This window comes from Bemisia tabaci, chromosome 7 (assembly GCF_918797505.1).
Source record: "Bemisia tabaci chromosome 7, PGI_BMITA_v3".
Classification (NCBI taxonomy): domain Eukaryota; kingdom Metazoa; phylum Arthropoda; class Insecta; order Hemiptera; family Aleyrodidae; genus Bemisia; species Bemisia tabaci.
Genome location: NC_092799.1, coordinates 40,876,406 through 40,895,796, shown reverse-complemented (window position 1 = coordinate 40,895,796; position 19,391 = coordinate 40,876,406). Strand labels below are relative to the sequence as shown.

At 34.7% G+C, this 19,391-nt stretch overlaps 1 protein-coding gene across 1 annotated transcript; it reads right to left on the bottom strand.

Moving 5' to 3' along the window:
* Positions 1-45: 45 nt before the first annotated feature.
* Positions 46-19,343, bottom strand: LOC109033001 (endoplasmic reticulum transmembrane helix translocase). Its single transcript, XM_072302088.1, has 16 exons — positions 19,031-19,343; positions 17,458-17,547; positions 16,794-16,984; positions 15,730-15,958; positions 14,417-14,570; positions 13,632-13,784; positions 13,058-13,240; positions 12,267-12,404; positions 11,357-11,477; positions 9,696-9,853; positions 8,746-8,927; positions 7,991-8,227; positions 7,202-7,417; positions 5,353-6,267; positions 4,326-4,469; positions 46-3,485 (listed from the first exon to the last, which is right to left on the bottom strand). Exons 1-16 carry the CDS (start codon positions 19,289-19,291, stop codon positions 3,375-3,377), a joined length of 3,483 nt encoding a protein of 1,160 aa, XP_072158189.1. The 5' UTR covers positions 19,292-19,343; the 3' UTR covers positions 46-3,374.
* Positions 19,344-19,391: the final 48 nt, after the last annotated feature.

Here is a 19,391-nt window from a genome sequence, read left to right as displayed (position 1 = left end):
ACATCATACAAAAAAATTATTCTCTTTTAAATAAAAAAAAAAATCTTTAACATTAAATTTTTATTTTAAACAAAAACTACAGTAAGTTCTCAATTACAAACAAATGTAAAATTCAAACACATCTGCCACTGCTCAGGCTGAGAGTTTTGATGGCTGAGGAAAGAAGGACATTAAAAGGGGGCAGTGTCCGGAAATCAACCCTAATGTCAAGCTCAACAAATCTTAAACTAAGATTTAAGAGAGTCTTAACAGTTTCAACACATTGAAAAATTAAAGAGTCTGTGATTTGAATACACCTTCACACAAAAGTTGTAAGTACAAAAAGAGAAAATATTACATGCAACCTACTTTGAAATTAAATACAGAAGTTTAAAGAAATTCAATTTGGTCATTGAAGTAACAAACGGCTCAACCTGATTGAAACAAAGCAACATTTTGACTTGTTATTAAATGCACAGCACTTATCTATTTTTGGGAGGAACCAACTTTGACGGCCTCTTACAAAAACTACACATCTGCTACTGATTTCATGATAGAAATAAGTTCTTACATAAATATTTCCACTCAATTCTGGCCCTTTCAATAAATGAGCTAATTCCAATTGAGAGCTACGAACTATTTCAATGGAAATAATAGATCAAGAACACATGGATCTTAAAATAGTTCCAAAATGCGAAATATACTTGCTACTTTTACAAAAATGTGAATAGTTGAGACTTCTCATCAACTACAAACTACATACAGAATAGAAACCTTCACTGAATTACCAAAGAATCTTACTCTCTTGTTGGTTGGAATTTCTTTTGAATCAGCACACAATACTAGTCGAGCTCGAGACATTCAACCTGTCACTTAAAAACAATTATGCCTCCAAGAAGGGCAAAAAATCTAAGATAATTGAACCCTATTTCATGAAAATGTCTTCAAAAAAGGTCCACTCACTGTGTAGAGGTTCTTTTTAGGAATTTATTTACTCAAAAATCACCCGCTTCTTTTAAAAACAAGGCAATTACTTTTCAGGATGTATCACAATTCCATGAGTCATGACCTCTTTTCTTCATGTTCAGTAAAGAGTTTAAAATGGGCCATTAGACATGGTAAGGATTAGAGCACCACAAGACTTCTTTCCTTGTCATAATTCTGAGCAGAATACTTTTGACATGACAAAACTGATGCATGGGAAATTCAATTTGTAAAGCTTAAAGTGTCCGAAAGGTTAGGATAAACATCATGTAAAATAATAACATAACATACATCATAAACATTTGACTGGCGTTGAATTTCTTGATATTATGAGCAGGGCCTATTGATTTTTTTTTAAAGTCCGCCACATTCTGCGTTAAATTTTGATGAGAAAATACGAAGTGTTGTTGTACTTCATTCCTTACCCTGCTTAGTGGTCATAGGTCTTAAATATTTAACTCCTGGGTACAATAAATTGATAAAATACAGGAAAATGCAAAAAAAATTGGAATAAAAGACTTTATCAAGCACAATTAGGTACAGACGTAATGTACACAATTAGGAAAGAAAAAAAAACAAACGACTTTGATATAAGTGTGAGGACCTTAAAACATAAGAGTGAACATGACTGAAGTTTCTCAAATCAATTTTCAAGTGATTGCATTATCCAGAGTTACATTTTAAAATAAAACCTAACTCTAAAACTGAATTTTGTTTCATCCTGAATAACTTTCTAGCTACTGAACCTTTTATGATTCACCAAGGCACAAATTAAAATTAGAACACTCTTCAACTACATCAAAAAATACGGCTCGCACTGGAAAATACCTAAATTTGAATGAAGACCAAAATTTCAAGCCTCATTGGAAGGTGAATTTACTCTATCCTGATCAAGAGGTTAAAACTTTTAAATGAGTCTGTCTCAGAAGCTGCCTCATTCAGTTTCGGCAATAAAAAATCAAGCACTTTTTTAAAAATTTTCAAGCACCTTTTTCAATCTTTTCTGTGATCTGTTCCTGAATGCACAGTTTTTGTAGAATCATGAGTCTGGGCCAGAAATTTTTGGTTAATTTTTGGGTAATGTTTTTCCTTACAAGAAAACCTGCTGAACTATAAACAGGGTCTGAATCATGGACTAGCATTTTTCGTAGTCAATGGTATGACATTATTCATATGAATAGTTCGCCCCACTGTGCAAAGCTCAGAGACCATTCATTTCCATTTTGTCCTCATAATACTGTGAGAAAAATTAACTCTAGATATATGATACTGGAACACAGGCAGCACAAGCTGTTGGGTCATGATCTGAGCTTCCTTATTTTCATGGAGTAATGAATATGTGTAAAAGAAAGAAAAAATGATTACCTACTAATCATTGTTATAAATTCGAAGAAATAAAAAGTAAGTTTCCAGCTTCCACGAATTGAAAAACAAAAATTATAAAAATTAAAAGTCCTCTTTGAGGCCACCATGAATTACAACTATTTGCAAAAATATGCTCCGTCTCAGAACCTCTCAACTAGGTCATCACGTCACTGGGCCATTGAATCACCTTTACTAGGCTATAAGTATTCAACTGTTCATGTCTTCTGCGACATTGCATATTATTCTCATCAACAACACTCTTGCTCAATTAATATATCGTTTTAAGGTTCATTTTTGCTACCATCCTCTTAATACAAAGGCTGTTCCAAAAAAACTAAGAGTTGGCCTCTCCTAAGAAAAGTATTTAGGATGTCGAAATGCAGTTTGTAATTTTGATGATAACTTGATTAGGGAAGTCCCTATTACCATGTGCCTAAACCCTATTTAATTCACAGTTCTGATAAGTCTTCACGGAGTGAATTAAAGTGACTTAAAAATAAAATCTGAAGGGTATTTTTCACATGTTGCCAAGGAGGCACTTAGGAAACGTAACTTTTCTATTAAATGAGCACAACAATGGCTTGTTAGAGAGCTCACAAACCAAATTTTAAATATTTTTTTCAAAACCAGGCCAATTCTATGTTTTTTTTTTGTTGTTTTTTTTTTGGGGGGGGGGGGGAGGGGGAGTCTCTGTACTTAAAGCACTTGAATAAAACATATTGAGAATCTGAGAAGTTCATTCTCAAGACATCAAGTCCATTGAAATGCAGAGTTTTGAGGGAATAATGTAGAAATTCACTTTACTTGAAATGCCTCTAATAATACTTAAAGTAAAAAATTTGCAAGACTATTTTTGCAGAATTAATGCAGGAAATGTAAGATGCAGTCTCACAAACATGTACTTCCTTACAAAATAAACAAATAAGTATTTTCAGACACAAACAAAAGAGAAAAATATATCACAACGATTCTTGGATGAAAATAGATAAAAGGGAACGTTAATGGAGGACTATTCAGAACACTGCATCAAGAGTCGGCAACTTGTATCAACGAGAAATCTTCATCCTGCCTTCGCCAAAGAGCCAGAGGCAAATTCTGTCCACAAGGAATGAGAAAATGAAATCAGCGAAAAGAACAGCTACAAGAATCACTCGGAACTGCAAAAAAGAAAAATAATTTTAGAGGGTACATTCTTCATAATCTAAGGTAGACAAGTCATAGAGAGTTTAAAAGCGATAGTTCAGTTCTCTGTTAAAAAAAAATCATGAGAGATAATTAGGCAACATTAAATGCAGTTGTCAAATCCGTCCAATTGTGTGACCAAGAGTTCTTTTGGGTTCTCAATTGGACTATGCTCATGAAAAAAATGCTATCTATGATGAGTTCCATCTGTGGAAATTCATACTTTTCTAAATGATATCCAGTCATTCTACATACAAATAAAAACTGTTACCTACTAGATTTTTCACAATTTATTTCAACAAGAACAATAATGAGATTGATAGAGTACCACAATAATTACAGATTCAAAAGGTGGATTGATGCTATTCACTCAGGAGCTAAATAGCATGCAACATTGGGTCGCACTCAGCAGAAGGGAATGGATGCAATCACAGTGTTGTAAAAATCGTGCATCTTCATCTAACAAAATCCTTGAGTATCAAATAATTTTTGTTTTTCTTCCAAAAAATGGTTCATTCAAGAGAGAAATGCTCGTGTTACTACTGAGCAAACAGGTATTTAGCATTTTTTAAGAAAAGGTTGTGGATTTTTAAAACCCTATAATTACATTGGTTCCCTTCCACTAAATGCAATAGAAATCATTTTTTGGGCATTGTTTTGATGCAAGAGTTGTTTCATCTTGGGATATTTTACTCCACCACTTTGCATCGATTTCTGCATGAAACAGAAAAATGACAGGACGAATCATCTCAAGTTTGACTGATTATAACACACTTGTTGATGGAAGTCTTAGCTTTGAGATGAGTGATACTTACATCCGAGGGAAAATCAACAATTTCTAATTTAGCTGCTATATCTGGGAAAAGCCCCATTGCCAAAGCTAGAACAACACCAGCTGAGCCAACTATACTCCATAATAGTGGCCTGTTTTCAACTAAACTTTCCATGTATGGGTGCCCCTGGAAATAGAATACACAATTCAGAAGTTAGTATGATAAATATATGCTAGAGAAGTTTCAAAATTATTGTATCTTACAGCTTGAATAATAAACAGAATGAGTGAGAATTCAATACCATTGGGAACTCTTACAGATTAAGGAGGTTTTTATGAATTAAACTTTGACCGCCACCACCAGAAATGAATCAAGATAACTTGGCAGGAAAGAAAGATAATACTAATTGAACTGGTTTATGCTAAAAGGAACTACATTGCCGACAAACCCTATGTACATAGTTCTTTTGAGAATACATAAATAGGTTAAATGCTGGTGCGCTGATTTTTAATATTTAAAACAAAAAAAATGTGGATGTCAAGGCTGAAACTGCAAGCAGTGAGAATGAATTTTTCACTTTTCGCTCAAGTTTTTTTTATCTTTTCAAAACAGAGCTAAACTTAATTATTTTTTAAAGTTTTCATTAATAATTTTGATAAAAGAAAAAAACAATGACACAAAAATTTTTGGGACTATAAATATTGCTTTTTCTGAACAAATAAGTGGTAGAAGGAAAAAAGCGAAGTTGCGAACCAAGAACTCATCATCAGTATAGTCCCGCTGCTGATGAGATAAAAGAAGTTGCAAGGACAGAAATTCCATCTAACTGCTCCCCAAAATTTTTTGGATTCTTAAAAAATTGAGAGGGGAGGATCTAAAGTACTGATGTAAAAGTCAAAATCTCTTGTATCTATCATGTTTTGGTTTACAGGCTGCAGAACTTACGATGGTTTTTTTCCCTCCTCATTTGCTTGAATTTTTGGAAAGGAAAATACAAACGTACTAAATTTTGCAGCAAAAGATTTTATCTTACAAAAATATAAATCTATACAAACATTTGAAGACTTACCCGATAGTTGATGGCAAAAGTTGCTATTTGCAGAGTCATTGCAATAATATATACAGCACTATTAAGAAGACTAGCTTCAAAAGGTACTTCCTCCTCAGCATCTGGTGATTCCACTTTAGGCGCATCACTTTTCTTCGGAGGCGATATGAGGCTTGCTTGTTGGACGAGGAATATCAAGCAAGCAAAGTGAACAAAAAACTGCAGCATGACTGTAGAAATTGTATAGAGGTTGAAGATATTTGGCAGCGGCCTCTCTTTCGACAGCACCTTCAGAGGTTTTGACCGAGATATGAACAGGAAACACGCAGCCAGGAGTAGACCCTGGATGGTTGCTTGTACATCACTAAACTTAATACCCTCAATATACAAAACTGACTGACTATACGCTAAAATCAGTGCATTCAAAGCAAGAATTTTGAACATTTGAAGAGTTGTTACTAATGTACAGCGCCCCTGTTTGATTACATGACATATACACATTATTGATGAGAGTTTGCTAGTGAATGGAGCCGCAATACTTGCGTCACCCAGTTTCACAAACTGCGGTTGATCAGCTTCATTGATTTCTTTAAGCATTTTGTTCATCCGTGAATTCAGCTGATGGTTGAATGATTGTCTATGGTGAGAAGGTTCGCGGAATGGTCGTGAAGGTGAAACTTCTTTTGGCACTACATGCTTTTTCTTCTCCGGCATTCTTTCAGGAGCATTTGATATGATTGCCACACCAACATCTGCATGTTTCAGAGCACCAACATCATTGGTTCCATCTCCGCACATGAGTGTTGTGAAGCCAACGCTTTTCAGGGTTGTTATGACAAACTCTTTCTGGGTGGGGGCAACTCGTGCAAAAACAGCAACATGAGGCAGGATTAGATGGAAGAGACTCTTGTGATTTTTGATCATGTGAACCAAGCCCTGGAACATTAAAAGGAAACATTGGATTTAGTTTCAGAGTTTCAGACTTGCGCATTTAAAAGATGAGAATTGACAAAAAATTGAAAGACAATACAAAAACATTGAATTTTTTGAAAAAAAAGTCCTAAAGATTTTTTAAAAAGTGGATCAATAAGTCTTTAAGTCCTATACGCTGGAATCAAAACCTACTTTGGCCACATTTTAATGGACAATATTTATCAAATCTTTATTGAAAGTGTGCAAAATAATTTTACTACTCATTTAGATGGCATGTCAAGGAACGATTCTATAGAAAAAGGATTTTTTTAGTTTTCACAGAGGATTTCTGTGTATCCAGAACAAATTGTTATACAACAGTAATTTTCTTCAGAAATTTTTTTGAGGCTATGATTTTGATCCCTTAGTATGCAAACTCTTTTGCTATCAGATATTCAGATTTGGCTAATTTCATGCGATGAATGGCTATCTGAATAGAAATTTGAAAAAATGATCCTTGAAAGTTGGCCTTACAGTAAGCAATACAGTGCATAATAAGACCTCAATTTATCGGTTTTATGAGACTGACGAATCGATCCGTTGAATGACAGAATGCATTAATTTGAATTAACTTGAAGCCTTTGATAGAACCAGAAGACGATCCGTTAAATTGTGATCCAATAAATCTAGGTTATACTGTACTTTGGTGACTTGTGAATTCTTCAATTATTACCACTATTTCGGCACACATAAAAAACTGAGGATGAATAAATTATCCACTGATGATTTTTTTCCAACTTTTCCTTGAATTACAGCATGTTTGAGATTTTTCTTCAAGTAAGGAGCACTGAAAGTTTCTTATGAAGTTTAAAATTTACTTAGGTGTCCTCTCTGCTCACATTTACTTGAAAAATTGCACAGAGCATCAATGAAGATGTATAAGAAGTCTGAAACTTACCTCTCCAGTCAGGCAAAAGTCGTAGCGCTTAATAATCTTTCTCACAACATCTTCTGGCTGTGGGAAATTGACAGAAAAACTCTCATCGATTGTCTCCCATTTCCAAGTACCATCATCGCATTCTTTCAATACGAGTATTCCTTTTTTGGAAGTGAACTGAAGTTCTTTTGCCACATGACAAGCAGTTAGTGGATTGTCACCTGTAATCATCATAACCTAAAACAGAAAAAAAGTGTTTATTTCATAGATTAAAATCGAGTAATCAAGGTCTACTTTCTCCAAAACTTAGTTGCCATTACAACTGTTGGTGCTATACCTCTAATTTTTTACCTCTCATGTCACATAATCTAATGGGACATTTAAAGCGCGGAAGATAAAGACAATGTTCAGTTAAACAAACTGACAAGACCATGAATTTTCCCATCTATTAACCACGTAAAGGAAGTTCAATTACCATTGTATCATTTAAATTACTAATATGCTGACTGACTTAAAAAATCCTAAAATTTTGACTGTCAATCATGAATTTGGATTAGTCATGCAAAAAGTTGGATGAATAACTTCAAGCTTTGGACTCAATTTAACTCTAGCTTGTACATAGCTCAACTTTGAGAGATTTTTTGAACTTGGAGTTCGTTTAATAGAAAACCAGTGGCACCATCATATTTCTCGCAAAATTTCATGTACAAAAATATATTTAAATCGTAAGCACATATGAGTGATCCATTGACCCAGGAACGAACAGAGTGATACAAAACAAGGACCTCATTCTCAAAAAAATGCACTTACTGAATGTGAAGCATGAACAAGCTCTCGTATCGCTGCTTTGGAGTCTGTTTTCAGAGGACAAGAGATGATGATGAATCCAACAAAGTGAAGCTTATTCTCAAGATCTTCCCTTGAGATATCTTTGGCTTGTTGCGGACTAATCCGACCAAGTTGTTTCCATCCTAGAGCAAGCACTCTGGCGCCACGTCGGGATAGTTCCAGATACACTTCATCGTACGAGGGGTCAAGATCTTTGAACTGAAAAACAGTTTTAAAATTGAAAATTGATAAGCTATCTATTTAAATGTGAAAAACAACTGGACACAAAAACACAGTTCATGCAATCTAAAGAGTAAAAAAATCAAAAACTTCTTGAAGTTTCAACCACTTTTAAGAACCATTCGTGTAATTATCTACAGTTTTTTCCCATATTGTGAGTCCAAATTGTCAGTTTTTGATTATCTTTAAAGGTAGATACCCACTGCCTTCATAGTAAGGACATATTTTCAGACTACCTTTGTTACGCTTTGTTATTTCTTAACAAAGAGCATTTTACACTTGACGATGGACCAGTAGACAAGGGGCGAATTTAAGCATTATGATAAAAGTTTTCACATCAAATTTTCTTGTGGAACGCGATTTGTACGACAAAAATTACTTACAGTAGCTCCTAACCAAGAAACTTTATATTTCTTTATTTTCTGTCCGTTACCAATAGAGACATTACATACAAAGACAAACATATCTATTAAATGAGAGGTGAGAAATGTGATTACCATTGGTTTCAAAACTTCTGGGGCTCCTTTAGCTGCAGCGATGAACAATGTGTCTGTGGCTGCAGGCTGCATGTAGCCAGCGACAACAGACATTCGCTTAAGAGCTGATGAGAAATGGTTTCGGTGGAAAATTTTAAGTCCTGTGGTGTATTTTGTCGTTCGTTTTGGTATCACAGCATCTCCTGAAACATTTAGTGAAATGAAATCAAACTGTACAAAGAACATATTTATATGCTTAAAAGAGCAATTTCTGATGTCCAACAATTTTGAATTCAAATCCACTTGAACATTATTACCTTTTAACGTTTATTAACATTTTTTTCCATTATCTGGCTTTTCCCTTACTCCAGGATGAATTTCCCTGATCTTTATGTATGAGGCTGACAAAGACTTGTTGACAAAACTTGGTTATTTCAATCTTGTTGGTTATGAAAACAACTAACGGACACACACATGGGTCAAATAATCAGAAAGTGTTCCACATGCCAGCAGTTTGCTTTGAAGCTGGGCGATGGCACCATTGTTCTCCATGATAGGACACAATTATCAGCTAGTCCCACTACCCGAACGCAGTACCGCCTGATACAATATGGATATGGAAATGCTGCAGATTCGTAAAAACCCGAAAAATCAAAGAAACCCCTGAGCAGCAAAAAAAATTTTGGTATTTTCCCAGTTGGTATTTTTCCCTTGACTTTTTTTGGTTTTCCAGGTCACTTACCATCCTGACACGCTAATAGCAGAAAACATCTAACAGTACATAATAATTTATACAAAAATATCTCTGAGATCAGGTTTCAATATCTCATATTTAAGGAGTATAAGAACCCAATTAAAAACCACTTCCAAATCTTTGAGGAATCATTGTAAACAATGAATGCTGACTCATCTTGGAGGAATGAGAAGTGAGGGATTTGGAAAACTTAAGGAAGGATAAAACCGTGAATTACCTCGAGTCAATTGCCAATCAATGGCAGTTAGAGTTGCTTTCTCCAATGGATCACCAACCAAACCTTCATCGAGCTGAACAAGTGAGTGACAGGTTGCTAAGACATGTACTGTTTCATTTGGTGCCTCATTTATTGGGATGACCGCTTTCGGCGTTTTACTGGTGGAAAAAAATAAAAAGAGTGAGCAACTTACAGCAAACAAAGAACAGAAATGTAAAGCTATGATGGATAGTCTTTACGAGAAGAATATGGCCATGACTGCTGAGACTTGTACTATACAGCATTTTTTAACCTAACTAATAGCAACAAGGTCCAAATATGTAGTATCAAAATCATAAAAAAGTGAATAATTCTAATTAAAGCTGAGATTGATTGGTCACAACTCGCCGTAAATTTCCCAATTCATTTCAGATGCATACGAGTCTCTTGTCAGAAATGAAAATTTAAGGAATCTCAAGGCATTTGGATCAATTCTCACTCAAAAATATCAAGATCTTTGAGACCAACCATTAAACTATTGCTCAAAAAGAGTTTGACACAATAAATACTTGAGGAAAAAATTGAAAAAAGTATGCTTATAATAGCGGTGGCATGATTTAATCATCATTTTGTCAGTTTTTTGTCTTGAATGAAATTTTTTAAGGTATTTTTACACTTTTTCATCACTTCCTGATTACACCTGCATCTTCTCAAATCATTGCCTATGAGAATGGAGAGGCCGTAACTAGTCAGTTTTATGACATCAAGCTAGTAGATATTTACCGAAAACAACAAGCATCTCCAGGTCATTGGTGCATCGATGAGTGAGGCAATCGCTGCTTGGACCGATCAAAGTGGCCCTCGATGACCGAACTTGCGTGAGCAGCGCGTTTGAATCTGAGTAGAGTAACGATTTTCGGTATTAAGCCTTCATTTCCTCGATTAGCAGACAATGTCATAAATGGATTAGTTAGTTTTATAGCATGAAATTTTATCCTCTTTCGAAAAGATTCTTATGAATTTTTGCATCAGATCAACCCCCGAGAAGATATCGGCACGAAAGGAACACGCGTAAGAAATTCTCCCATAAGAAAACATGTTAAACCGCGGCCGAGTTTCATCTACTAGCGTGACATCACAAGAACGTAGTTATGGCCTCTCCATTCTCGTAGGCAACGCTCAAATTTGTAAAAATGACAAAAAATAATTCCTTTGGACAATACACTAGATTTAGGGAGGAAAAAAGAAAACTGATAACGACAAAGGGCTCTATCTCTACTCATGGAACAAAGCGAGTTCATGTGAATGAACTATAATGGAATAGACTTAACTGCCAATTTAAAGTTAGAAAGTGTTGATGGTTCCGCCAGAGCATGTTAAAAGTTTAGTATATAACTGACATTCTACAAAAGAGAGAAATAGGTCTTAAAACAAAGCACAAATTTTCTCTCAAGAGAGTTTTGCTGTTTAATGCCACACTAGATACTTGCTCCGTCAGTAATTAATTTGTGCTCTGCTCTGAGCTATTCCTCTCTTTGATGGAAATGTCAGTTTTATACTGAAATTTTAATGGAGGAATCACCATCACTCTTAGAACTATGCATAAAGCCACGGACAGAATCTATTTGCGATTTAAAGTCCAATTCCACATTTCTTAATTTATTATTTCACAATTTCCATACCCAATTCCAGCAATGCCTTCTACAACAAGATTATCGCTTGTTAACGTTCCAGTTTTGTCAAAACAGCAAATTTCCACTTTCCCAGCGAAAGGAATACGGAAAGGTTCTGTGCAAAACACACCTGAAAAAAAAAAAACAGTTGGGATGTAAACAAGGGCATTCTTCGCAGCATTCCTAACTTCCATACAGTTTCCACACGCTATCGAATTTTAAGTGTTTCTTGATCTATTAAGAATTTGTTTGTTCAAAAAAATATTTATCAATCTTTGTGACTCAGTTCACAACTACTAAAACATAAATAACAGTAGACTCATTTTGTTAAACTAAATGTTTGTGTTCTTTTCTAATTGGGTCCTTGTATACAAATACAGCACTACACTATACAGCACTACTACTTGTCACCAGCACTACAAATGTGCAGATGACTCTCCACGACCTAGATTAGCTGGGGTTAACTCAACCTCAACCTAAATTGGTGAAAATTCTAGAAATTTGATAAAAATTAAATACTAGAATTTGATGGGAGCTTATTTTAGATTTGTTAACTAGACCACAAACATAAACTATTTTGCTGTAAAGTAAGCTTGTAAAGGATTACAGGACAGAGAAAGCATGTTAAAACAGGCAGTCTAACGGTCACAGTAAGTTTAAAACATGCTCAAGACATGCAGGCATCTTTCATATTTTGTTACTTGATCTGCAGTACTGTAAGATACTCGCTAGATACGCACTTACTGATCCGTGTCTCAGCAGCGTATAGTTACTAAATCCGAAGTTTGGATAATTGGATAACTCTTGAGTCTTTAAAGTGATTAAATTTTCGTACTTAACTAGAAACTGACGGTTTCAGGTAAATATGTTTCTTAATATTTTTTTATTTTTCAAAAATAGAGTTACCAGGGATACTAACCTAACTTTGTAAGTGATAGAATGGATGTGTTAACAGCAAGGGAAAGCTCAATAGGTAACTCCGGAGGAACCACAGACGTTAAAATGAGAGTGCACTCCAGGAACAGCTTGTAGCGATTGTGTTTTGGATCCTCGCATCCTAAAATAAAAATTCATATGAGAGAAAAATACTACGTAAACATGAAATATTAAGATGCATGACCTGAAAAACCTTGGATATTATTCTGCTGCACTGAGAAAAAACGTCATATGCACCTTTAGGAATTACCAAAGTTTCTTTGATGAGACACAAATTTACTATGAAAGTTGTAAATATTATTCTTTCAATTTTTCGGAATTCTTCTTTGGCATTTTCATCTGAAATGTCTGGAATTTCAAAAACAAATATACATAACTTTCCTCCAAAATAATTTTTTAACTCGGGGAAATTTAGCAATAATTGAATGTTCATACAGCATTTCTCCTAAGCATGGCAGCATTGATTCTCAAGTGGTCTAAAACGGTTTCTGAGCGAAAGTTAGATCAGCTGATTTTAGAGATCATCTCAGATAAAAAATAAATGAGTTTCCCGTTTCCTTTTCTTTTTTCCCCTTTCAATTTTAAATACCTAAGTTCGCTATTAGGAAGATACCCAAGAGTTTGCAAAAAATGAATTTGTGTTTGTGTGGCAGGCGCAAATGTATCACTTAACCTCATTCAGAGATCTTTGCGCTGGGTTCATTTCATTTTAAACAAGCTTTATCTTTTGCTCCCTGCTTTTTTGATTCTCTGAGCATTTACATTTAATATTACCTTTGATCCAAACGTATGATGCAGCGGCAATGGCAAATACCAGTAAGAACAGAATGAAGCCAAAAGTTTCTAGATTATTGGCAGTGACTCGCTTCACACCGAATAAAATTGTGCGGAGAAGTTTTCCTTGCGCTGTGTTGAATCCTGTTCGCAAAACGTAGGCTATGCAACCATTGTCATGAGCTGTAAGAAGCAAAAATGATAAATAAAACAACATTGCTCTACGCCATTTAAGTGATGTCAAATAACATAATTTCTTAAGTTTTCGAGTTTTTCGGAAGGCAAAGGCAAAGGATGCTTCAAAATTTTGAGAACACCCACGGGCTGTATTGCAAATCTGATTTATCTGATATGGAATGACTAAACTCACACTACACTTACTCTATGAAAAGTAAGAAATAATGGAATTCATAAAATAGTCTGCATTGTGGTGATTCTATTTACATGTAATGGCTCAATTTGAAGGAAATAAATATTATTTTTTTTCAAAAAAAGTTATTTAATTCTTTTGAAAGGAAGCAATGTTAAAATTTAGAATTGGAGGGTAGATGACTAAAAACAAGAGTATACTCACCTTTCAGTCCTCCAGAGGTTTTACTTGGTGGAGTGTGCTGCACGACTTTAGTACCACCAAAAATTACATGCAACTTTCCATTTGTTTCAATATTCAGATCTTCCTTCAGATCAGCATTTTCTAGGGGCTCTTTCATTTGTGGCACTGATTCTCCTGCAAAAAAAAAAATGAATTTTTAAAGCCAAATTCAAAATTCCTTAGGCTTCAACCTTTCTGTCAGTTTTCCTCTTTGATCGATGTTAAGATTTCGAACTTGAATGCATCAAGTAAGCAGCAAAAGTGAAGATTGTGGGATTTATCATAATTTAAAAGCTTGAGCTGGTTACTATGAGACCACTCAGGGCACACGTGCTTGTTAAAAGATATTTCACAGAGTCTCAATAATAGAATTGATACAGTGCGGGATGACTAGATATACTCAGATCTGTCCTTAAAATTTCATTAATCTAATGGATATAATGAAACCAGAGTTGGGAAAAAATTATTCTAAAATTATTTAGTTAATCAGCAATGTCCGATCATCATCAATCGGACGAATAATTTGACAATTGATCTATCTTATCAGGTAGAGAATTTTCAGGACCGAGCGTCTAGTCAGAGGTGCCGCACCAATTTCAGTAATTGCCGAATTATTCACGTCCAACTTTGAATAAAACCCTATAAAACATATTATTGAAATATTCAATAGACTCTGATTCAATAGAATTTTTTTTCAATGTTTGATCCAATTCAAAGCCAAAAAAACACACATACTTACCCCAGCTATTTGAACTCATTTAACATACCTGTCAACATGCTTTCATCCACAATGCAAGGTCCTCGAAGGAGGAGTAGGTCACATGGCACTGGATTATCAGAAGGTGATCGCATTATTGATACAATATCTCCTGGTAACAACTGATCGCTGAGAATGGAGCGCCATCTTTTATTTCGATACACCTGCCAAACAAGTCAACGTTGCAGGATTAGAGTTACTTATTGCAAGTGTTTCTTTTTTTATCAACTTACAACCTCTACCACTAAGTACAAAAAAAACAAACAATATCAAATCAAATATTGCTTTATGGCATTGGATTGATTTTTTCCTAGGTGTTAACACTCGGCTGCCCTGTTGCGCATAAATATAAGATCCTAATGTTGTGAAAAAGAACATTATCTTCCTGTAGAAAATTTTCTTTGAAATTTTGGTAATGCATGAGGGAGGAAAATTTTGGGAATTTTAGCTTTCAGTTGACCGTGATATCTACAAAATTGAAGGAAATCTGCAGCCTAAAGTAACAAAACAAAAACTCTTTGGCTATACAAAAACGTGAATAAGGTTTTGGAAGAAAGTAATGAAACTTTTTTCCCCATTTTCAGAGGTCTGATCACACATGTTGATAAAAATTCGGAATATAAACATTCCTACAGACAGTAGACAATTAAACAGCATTTAGAGAAAAGAAACCACCTGACAGTTGACTTAAAATAAAGAAAAATAGATTTAAAGGTTCATTTATTTATGAGGCTCAAGTAAACAAATTTTTTGTAAATTTCCGGGAACATACTAAATATTTTTTGAGAATTCACAATTTTCGGCGAGAGTAAAAAATTGATGTTTAAGTTGTTGATAGCAGAGTGTTTTGGTCTTTCCATTTGGTTTCGTGTAATTTTCTAACTTTCGATGGGCTTTGTGATTGCAGAAAAATCTTAGCTTTCGAGAAGATTTCCTTTTTCCTTTCATGATGCACTCGACAGATTTAACCAATATCAGCCTAACTAATATGACATGGCCTAATTTTTTTTTCATGTATTATTTTATTGATAAAAAATTAAACAACAAAGCATATTAAAATTCTCTGTGGATTTCCCATGAATGATAAAAAATACGGTTACAAAATTTCGAGTCAGAATGATGCTTAATTTTATGTTAAAAAAATAAAATATGAGTGGAGATTACGCAACATCTCATGTCATGTCTATAAACTGATCTCTGCCATGGGCAACTTTCAGAAAAAGTGATTGATTCAATTAACAATAAATCTAGGAAATTGTAAATTAACCAATACATTAGAATTATTTTTACCTGATTTGTAAAAGTAAGGGATACTCTACTCACTTGTAAAGGGTAAGGTTTGTTCCCCATTTTTCTGATTTCAGCCATGTTTCGCAGTTGCTGTTGCACAAGAGTAATCTCGAATAAAACAAGCATGAAGAGGGTAAAAAGAGAATAATACCAGTAGCGATCAAGACACCAAAGGGCAACACAGAATATTTGGAAAACAAAGAAAGGCGCAGTGGCTCTCTCGATGAAGAGCTCCCGAAATTCTGGCACAACCATTTCGAGCCTGAAAAAACAAAAACCAACAGATGAACGTAACGTTATGAATAAAACCTTTAAAGCTTGGAAGTTGCTTCTTTACACATTGGTTACAAAATTAAACATTAATTTTCGGAGTTTCTTAAGTAAATGATGCCTTGGGTGCAAGGAGGGCACATCTTGGTTGCCATGTTTCAGAATTTCTGCTAGTATGTATTTCATTCAGTGTGAGGAGAGTGAAAGCATGCATTTCTGCAATTTTTACTAAACATTCTTCATTATTACACAGTATTTTACAGAAAAAATTGTGGAAAAATCTCCTATCAGATTCTTCTTGGAAACATTAATCAGCAATAGAGATCTTGGAACACCGCAACTGAAAAGTACCGTTCTTGTACCCAGTGCCTCAATTTTTGTTGCCTCATAACATTGAAAAAAGATTGAGGTATTTTTACTTTCCGGATTGAATGATGTTTAAAATGTAACAATTTTGAAGTTCATAAAATAATAAGAGCCCTTCATGCTTTTCAATTTAATTTTTTCTTTCTTTCTTTCTTTCCCTGGTAGATGGCTTTGCCAAAAGTCTAAAAATATGTATGAGGGTATCTCTTTTAAAATATTTCAATAAAGTTAATTATTTAATTTTACAAAGAAATTAACCACAGTATCACCTTGAAATTTTCAATAAATATTATTGATTGAGTGAGGAAAATTCACAGAAAATTTCAAGAGTAAATTTCTTTAAAAAAAATACGACATTGGTAGAGATTTATTATATCACAACTGGAAATATGAATTGTTCAACTTTAGCCATCTATAAGAGGTTTTCAATGAAATTTGATTCTAATGTCAAACTTTCTTACTCATTCTTTCCAAAAATGTCACCCGTTCTCTTGATTTCAACATCATCTTGAAGGCCTTTCCAATCAATGTACTGACTGAATTTTTTATTCACAGGAAACTGTAAATTCCTAAATTGCTTCTTTTCCTCATCATACAAGTATTTCGTTTTCTGGAATAGGAACCAAATCAGCTCTTCTTGTTTCTTTTCATCCTGTGAGCAACAAAACAAAACATTGATGAGAATAATTACTCAGATAGGAATGAATAAGGATTTGAAGATGTAGAAAAAGCTTACAAGAATTTTCAAAGGAGGAATGCCATTGAAATGTTGATCTGCCGTGTACAGGGTACAATATTACTGTATTAAACCCGGTCTAACTTTTTGTAATTGTCAAACTACTTTTAGCTGAGTTAAATATTGTTTATTGAACTAATTTCACAAAAGTTTAAGCAATGTTCAAGGATCTAGACCAATACAATGATACACCATCTACTGGCACAGAAATGAACTTATTCTTCAGGACACTAGCGAGAATTATTTAATAAAATCTCGAAATCTGGTTAAAAGAACAAGACAGTACATCTTTCAATATTTCTGGGATTGACTTTTGCCGGCTTGTTTTTACTTATTTTTACTGAACTACCTGATCAGAAATCCATTAGATTAGGTAAAGCATACATTACCATGTATCGGTGCAAGGTGACCATTTCTGATGATCCATTGTTGGCTGTTGGAATAACTTTTGCGATTGTTGCTGATTTTATATTTTTAACCTGAGAAAAAATAAAAAAAAATTCAAACATTTGAACACACTGGAATTATTTTTCTAAAAATACAAAAATCCTGGTATGTTAGCTAATTTTAGCATGTTGTTTATTAAAATTAAAAACATTTATTTGGCACATTCCAATCATAGCCTATTGTGAGAAACAAATTGGTTAAAAGATTTATGCTATATCTTAGATCTAGGCTCAGTTGATTCAAAAGATTGAGTACATAAAGTCGTAATGCAAGTGGGAGAGCTGATGCCACTTTTAAGCATTTTCCAGGTCCCGATTTCCGAGGCTTCTGTGTGACGCTGGGTCACTTTTTCGATACATAATCAATTGTCTTCCATACTCGGGAACCCGGCCATCTGATATAGACAAAGAAGATAGGAATTGCTAAGTATTCCACACCGCCATTGATTTCAGATCGAACATGTGTGACCCGAGCTCGGCTTGTAACTCGTCGACCAGAACATGGCGCCAGTTCTCCCACTTACATTACGACTCTATGTACTCTATGATTCAAAAAGATCTGTTTCACCTCAGTTAACACTGGAATTTTTGACAAAATTTTGCTTTAAAAGAGAATAATAGTGCAATGAAAAACAGCCTGCAAAAGACAGGAATATCTGATTGATCTGGTTGGAAAGTTTTGATGAAGACTTTTTATCTTTCTTATTTAATTACTGACAGACGACATTCAGTGGTTCAGCTGAGCTGTAATGCTGTAAATGGCCAGTGAGTGGAAGGCTTGTTACTTGAGAGAAAAAATACATGCAGTATCACTCTAGTTGAGTCAATTTTCAGGCATAAATGTGGAACATCAATGGATATCAACTGAGGAAGAAGCTACTAATGAGCATTTTTTTACTTAAATATGAAGGAACGACAAAACCTTATAAGTGCATTGTTAGAGCTCGCGCATCGTATGTTGAGACAAACGTCAAAGTATTGCTTATGCCACCATTCACCAGTGGTGCCACCTGACTCCATGTATTACCCTGTTGAGTGGTGCAAATTCAGAGCTAATCGGAGATTGACGTTTGTCTCAACATACGATGCACGAGCTCTAGCAACTTACAGAACGGTTTGTCCCACTTTCACTAATGCAATAAATACTACCAGGTTAGCTCTGTGAAATTTTATGATATTTCACTGGCTACTTTGATATAATTGTGTCAGAAAATTGTGAAAAACTTGTCAAATGTAGCTGCAACGATGAGTTACACAAGTGTGTGCGATGATCTGACGCTCACGGAAAAATCAACTTATTGTAGCACTCAAGACTTTGATGCATCAACGCTTTCTTGCATTTCTGCTGGTTTAGCAAGAGAACCAGATGGACATTTCACAATGTGCTATCAAATATTGCGGAATCTTATGTGCCACTTAGATAACCTCAAACAGAGCCCTCCTTCGGAGCCATGCTACCTTAAAGTTTAGAGCATTTGTTTTTCTGGAATGAGTGGGAATAAAAAGTAACACTCACCCTATTACAGGCAAAAAAGCTCTGGACATGCACAGACCAATAACAGGCCAGACAACTGAGGATTTGGCAGACTGCTATCACAGCGATTCCGATGTATCCACTTTCCTGTAACTCTTCAAGACCGTAAACAAATAACCACAGATAAATCCACCCCGAGTACAAAAATATGAAAGGGAATATACAACCATGGAAATAGAGGGGACAGAGTTTGTGTAAACTGACTGATTGAACTAAATCATCAATGCTGGTGGACCCTGCCATGATAAAAACGCACTACTGATAAAAATTTCTGTTGACAAAAATTGACAGGCCCAAAACACCGGCAACAACCAACAAGGTCCACGACACCAAAAAGTATGTT

Coding starts and splice junctions, on each gene's coding strand:
- LOC109033001 (XM_072302088.1), bottom strand. CDS start 19,291: ATGGCAGGGTCCACCAGCATTGATGATTTAGTTCAATCAGTCAGTTTA. Junction 16,985..17,457: donor TCACCTTGCACCGATACATG/GTAATGTATGCT, acceptor TGTTGCTCACAG/GATGAAAAGAAACAAGAAGA. Junction 6,268..7,201: donor ACTTTTGCCTGACTGGAGAG/GTAAGTTTCAGA, acceptor TTAATGTTCCAG/GGCTTGGTTCACATGATCAA.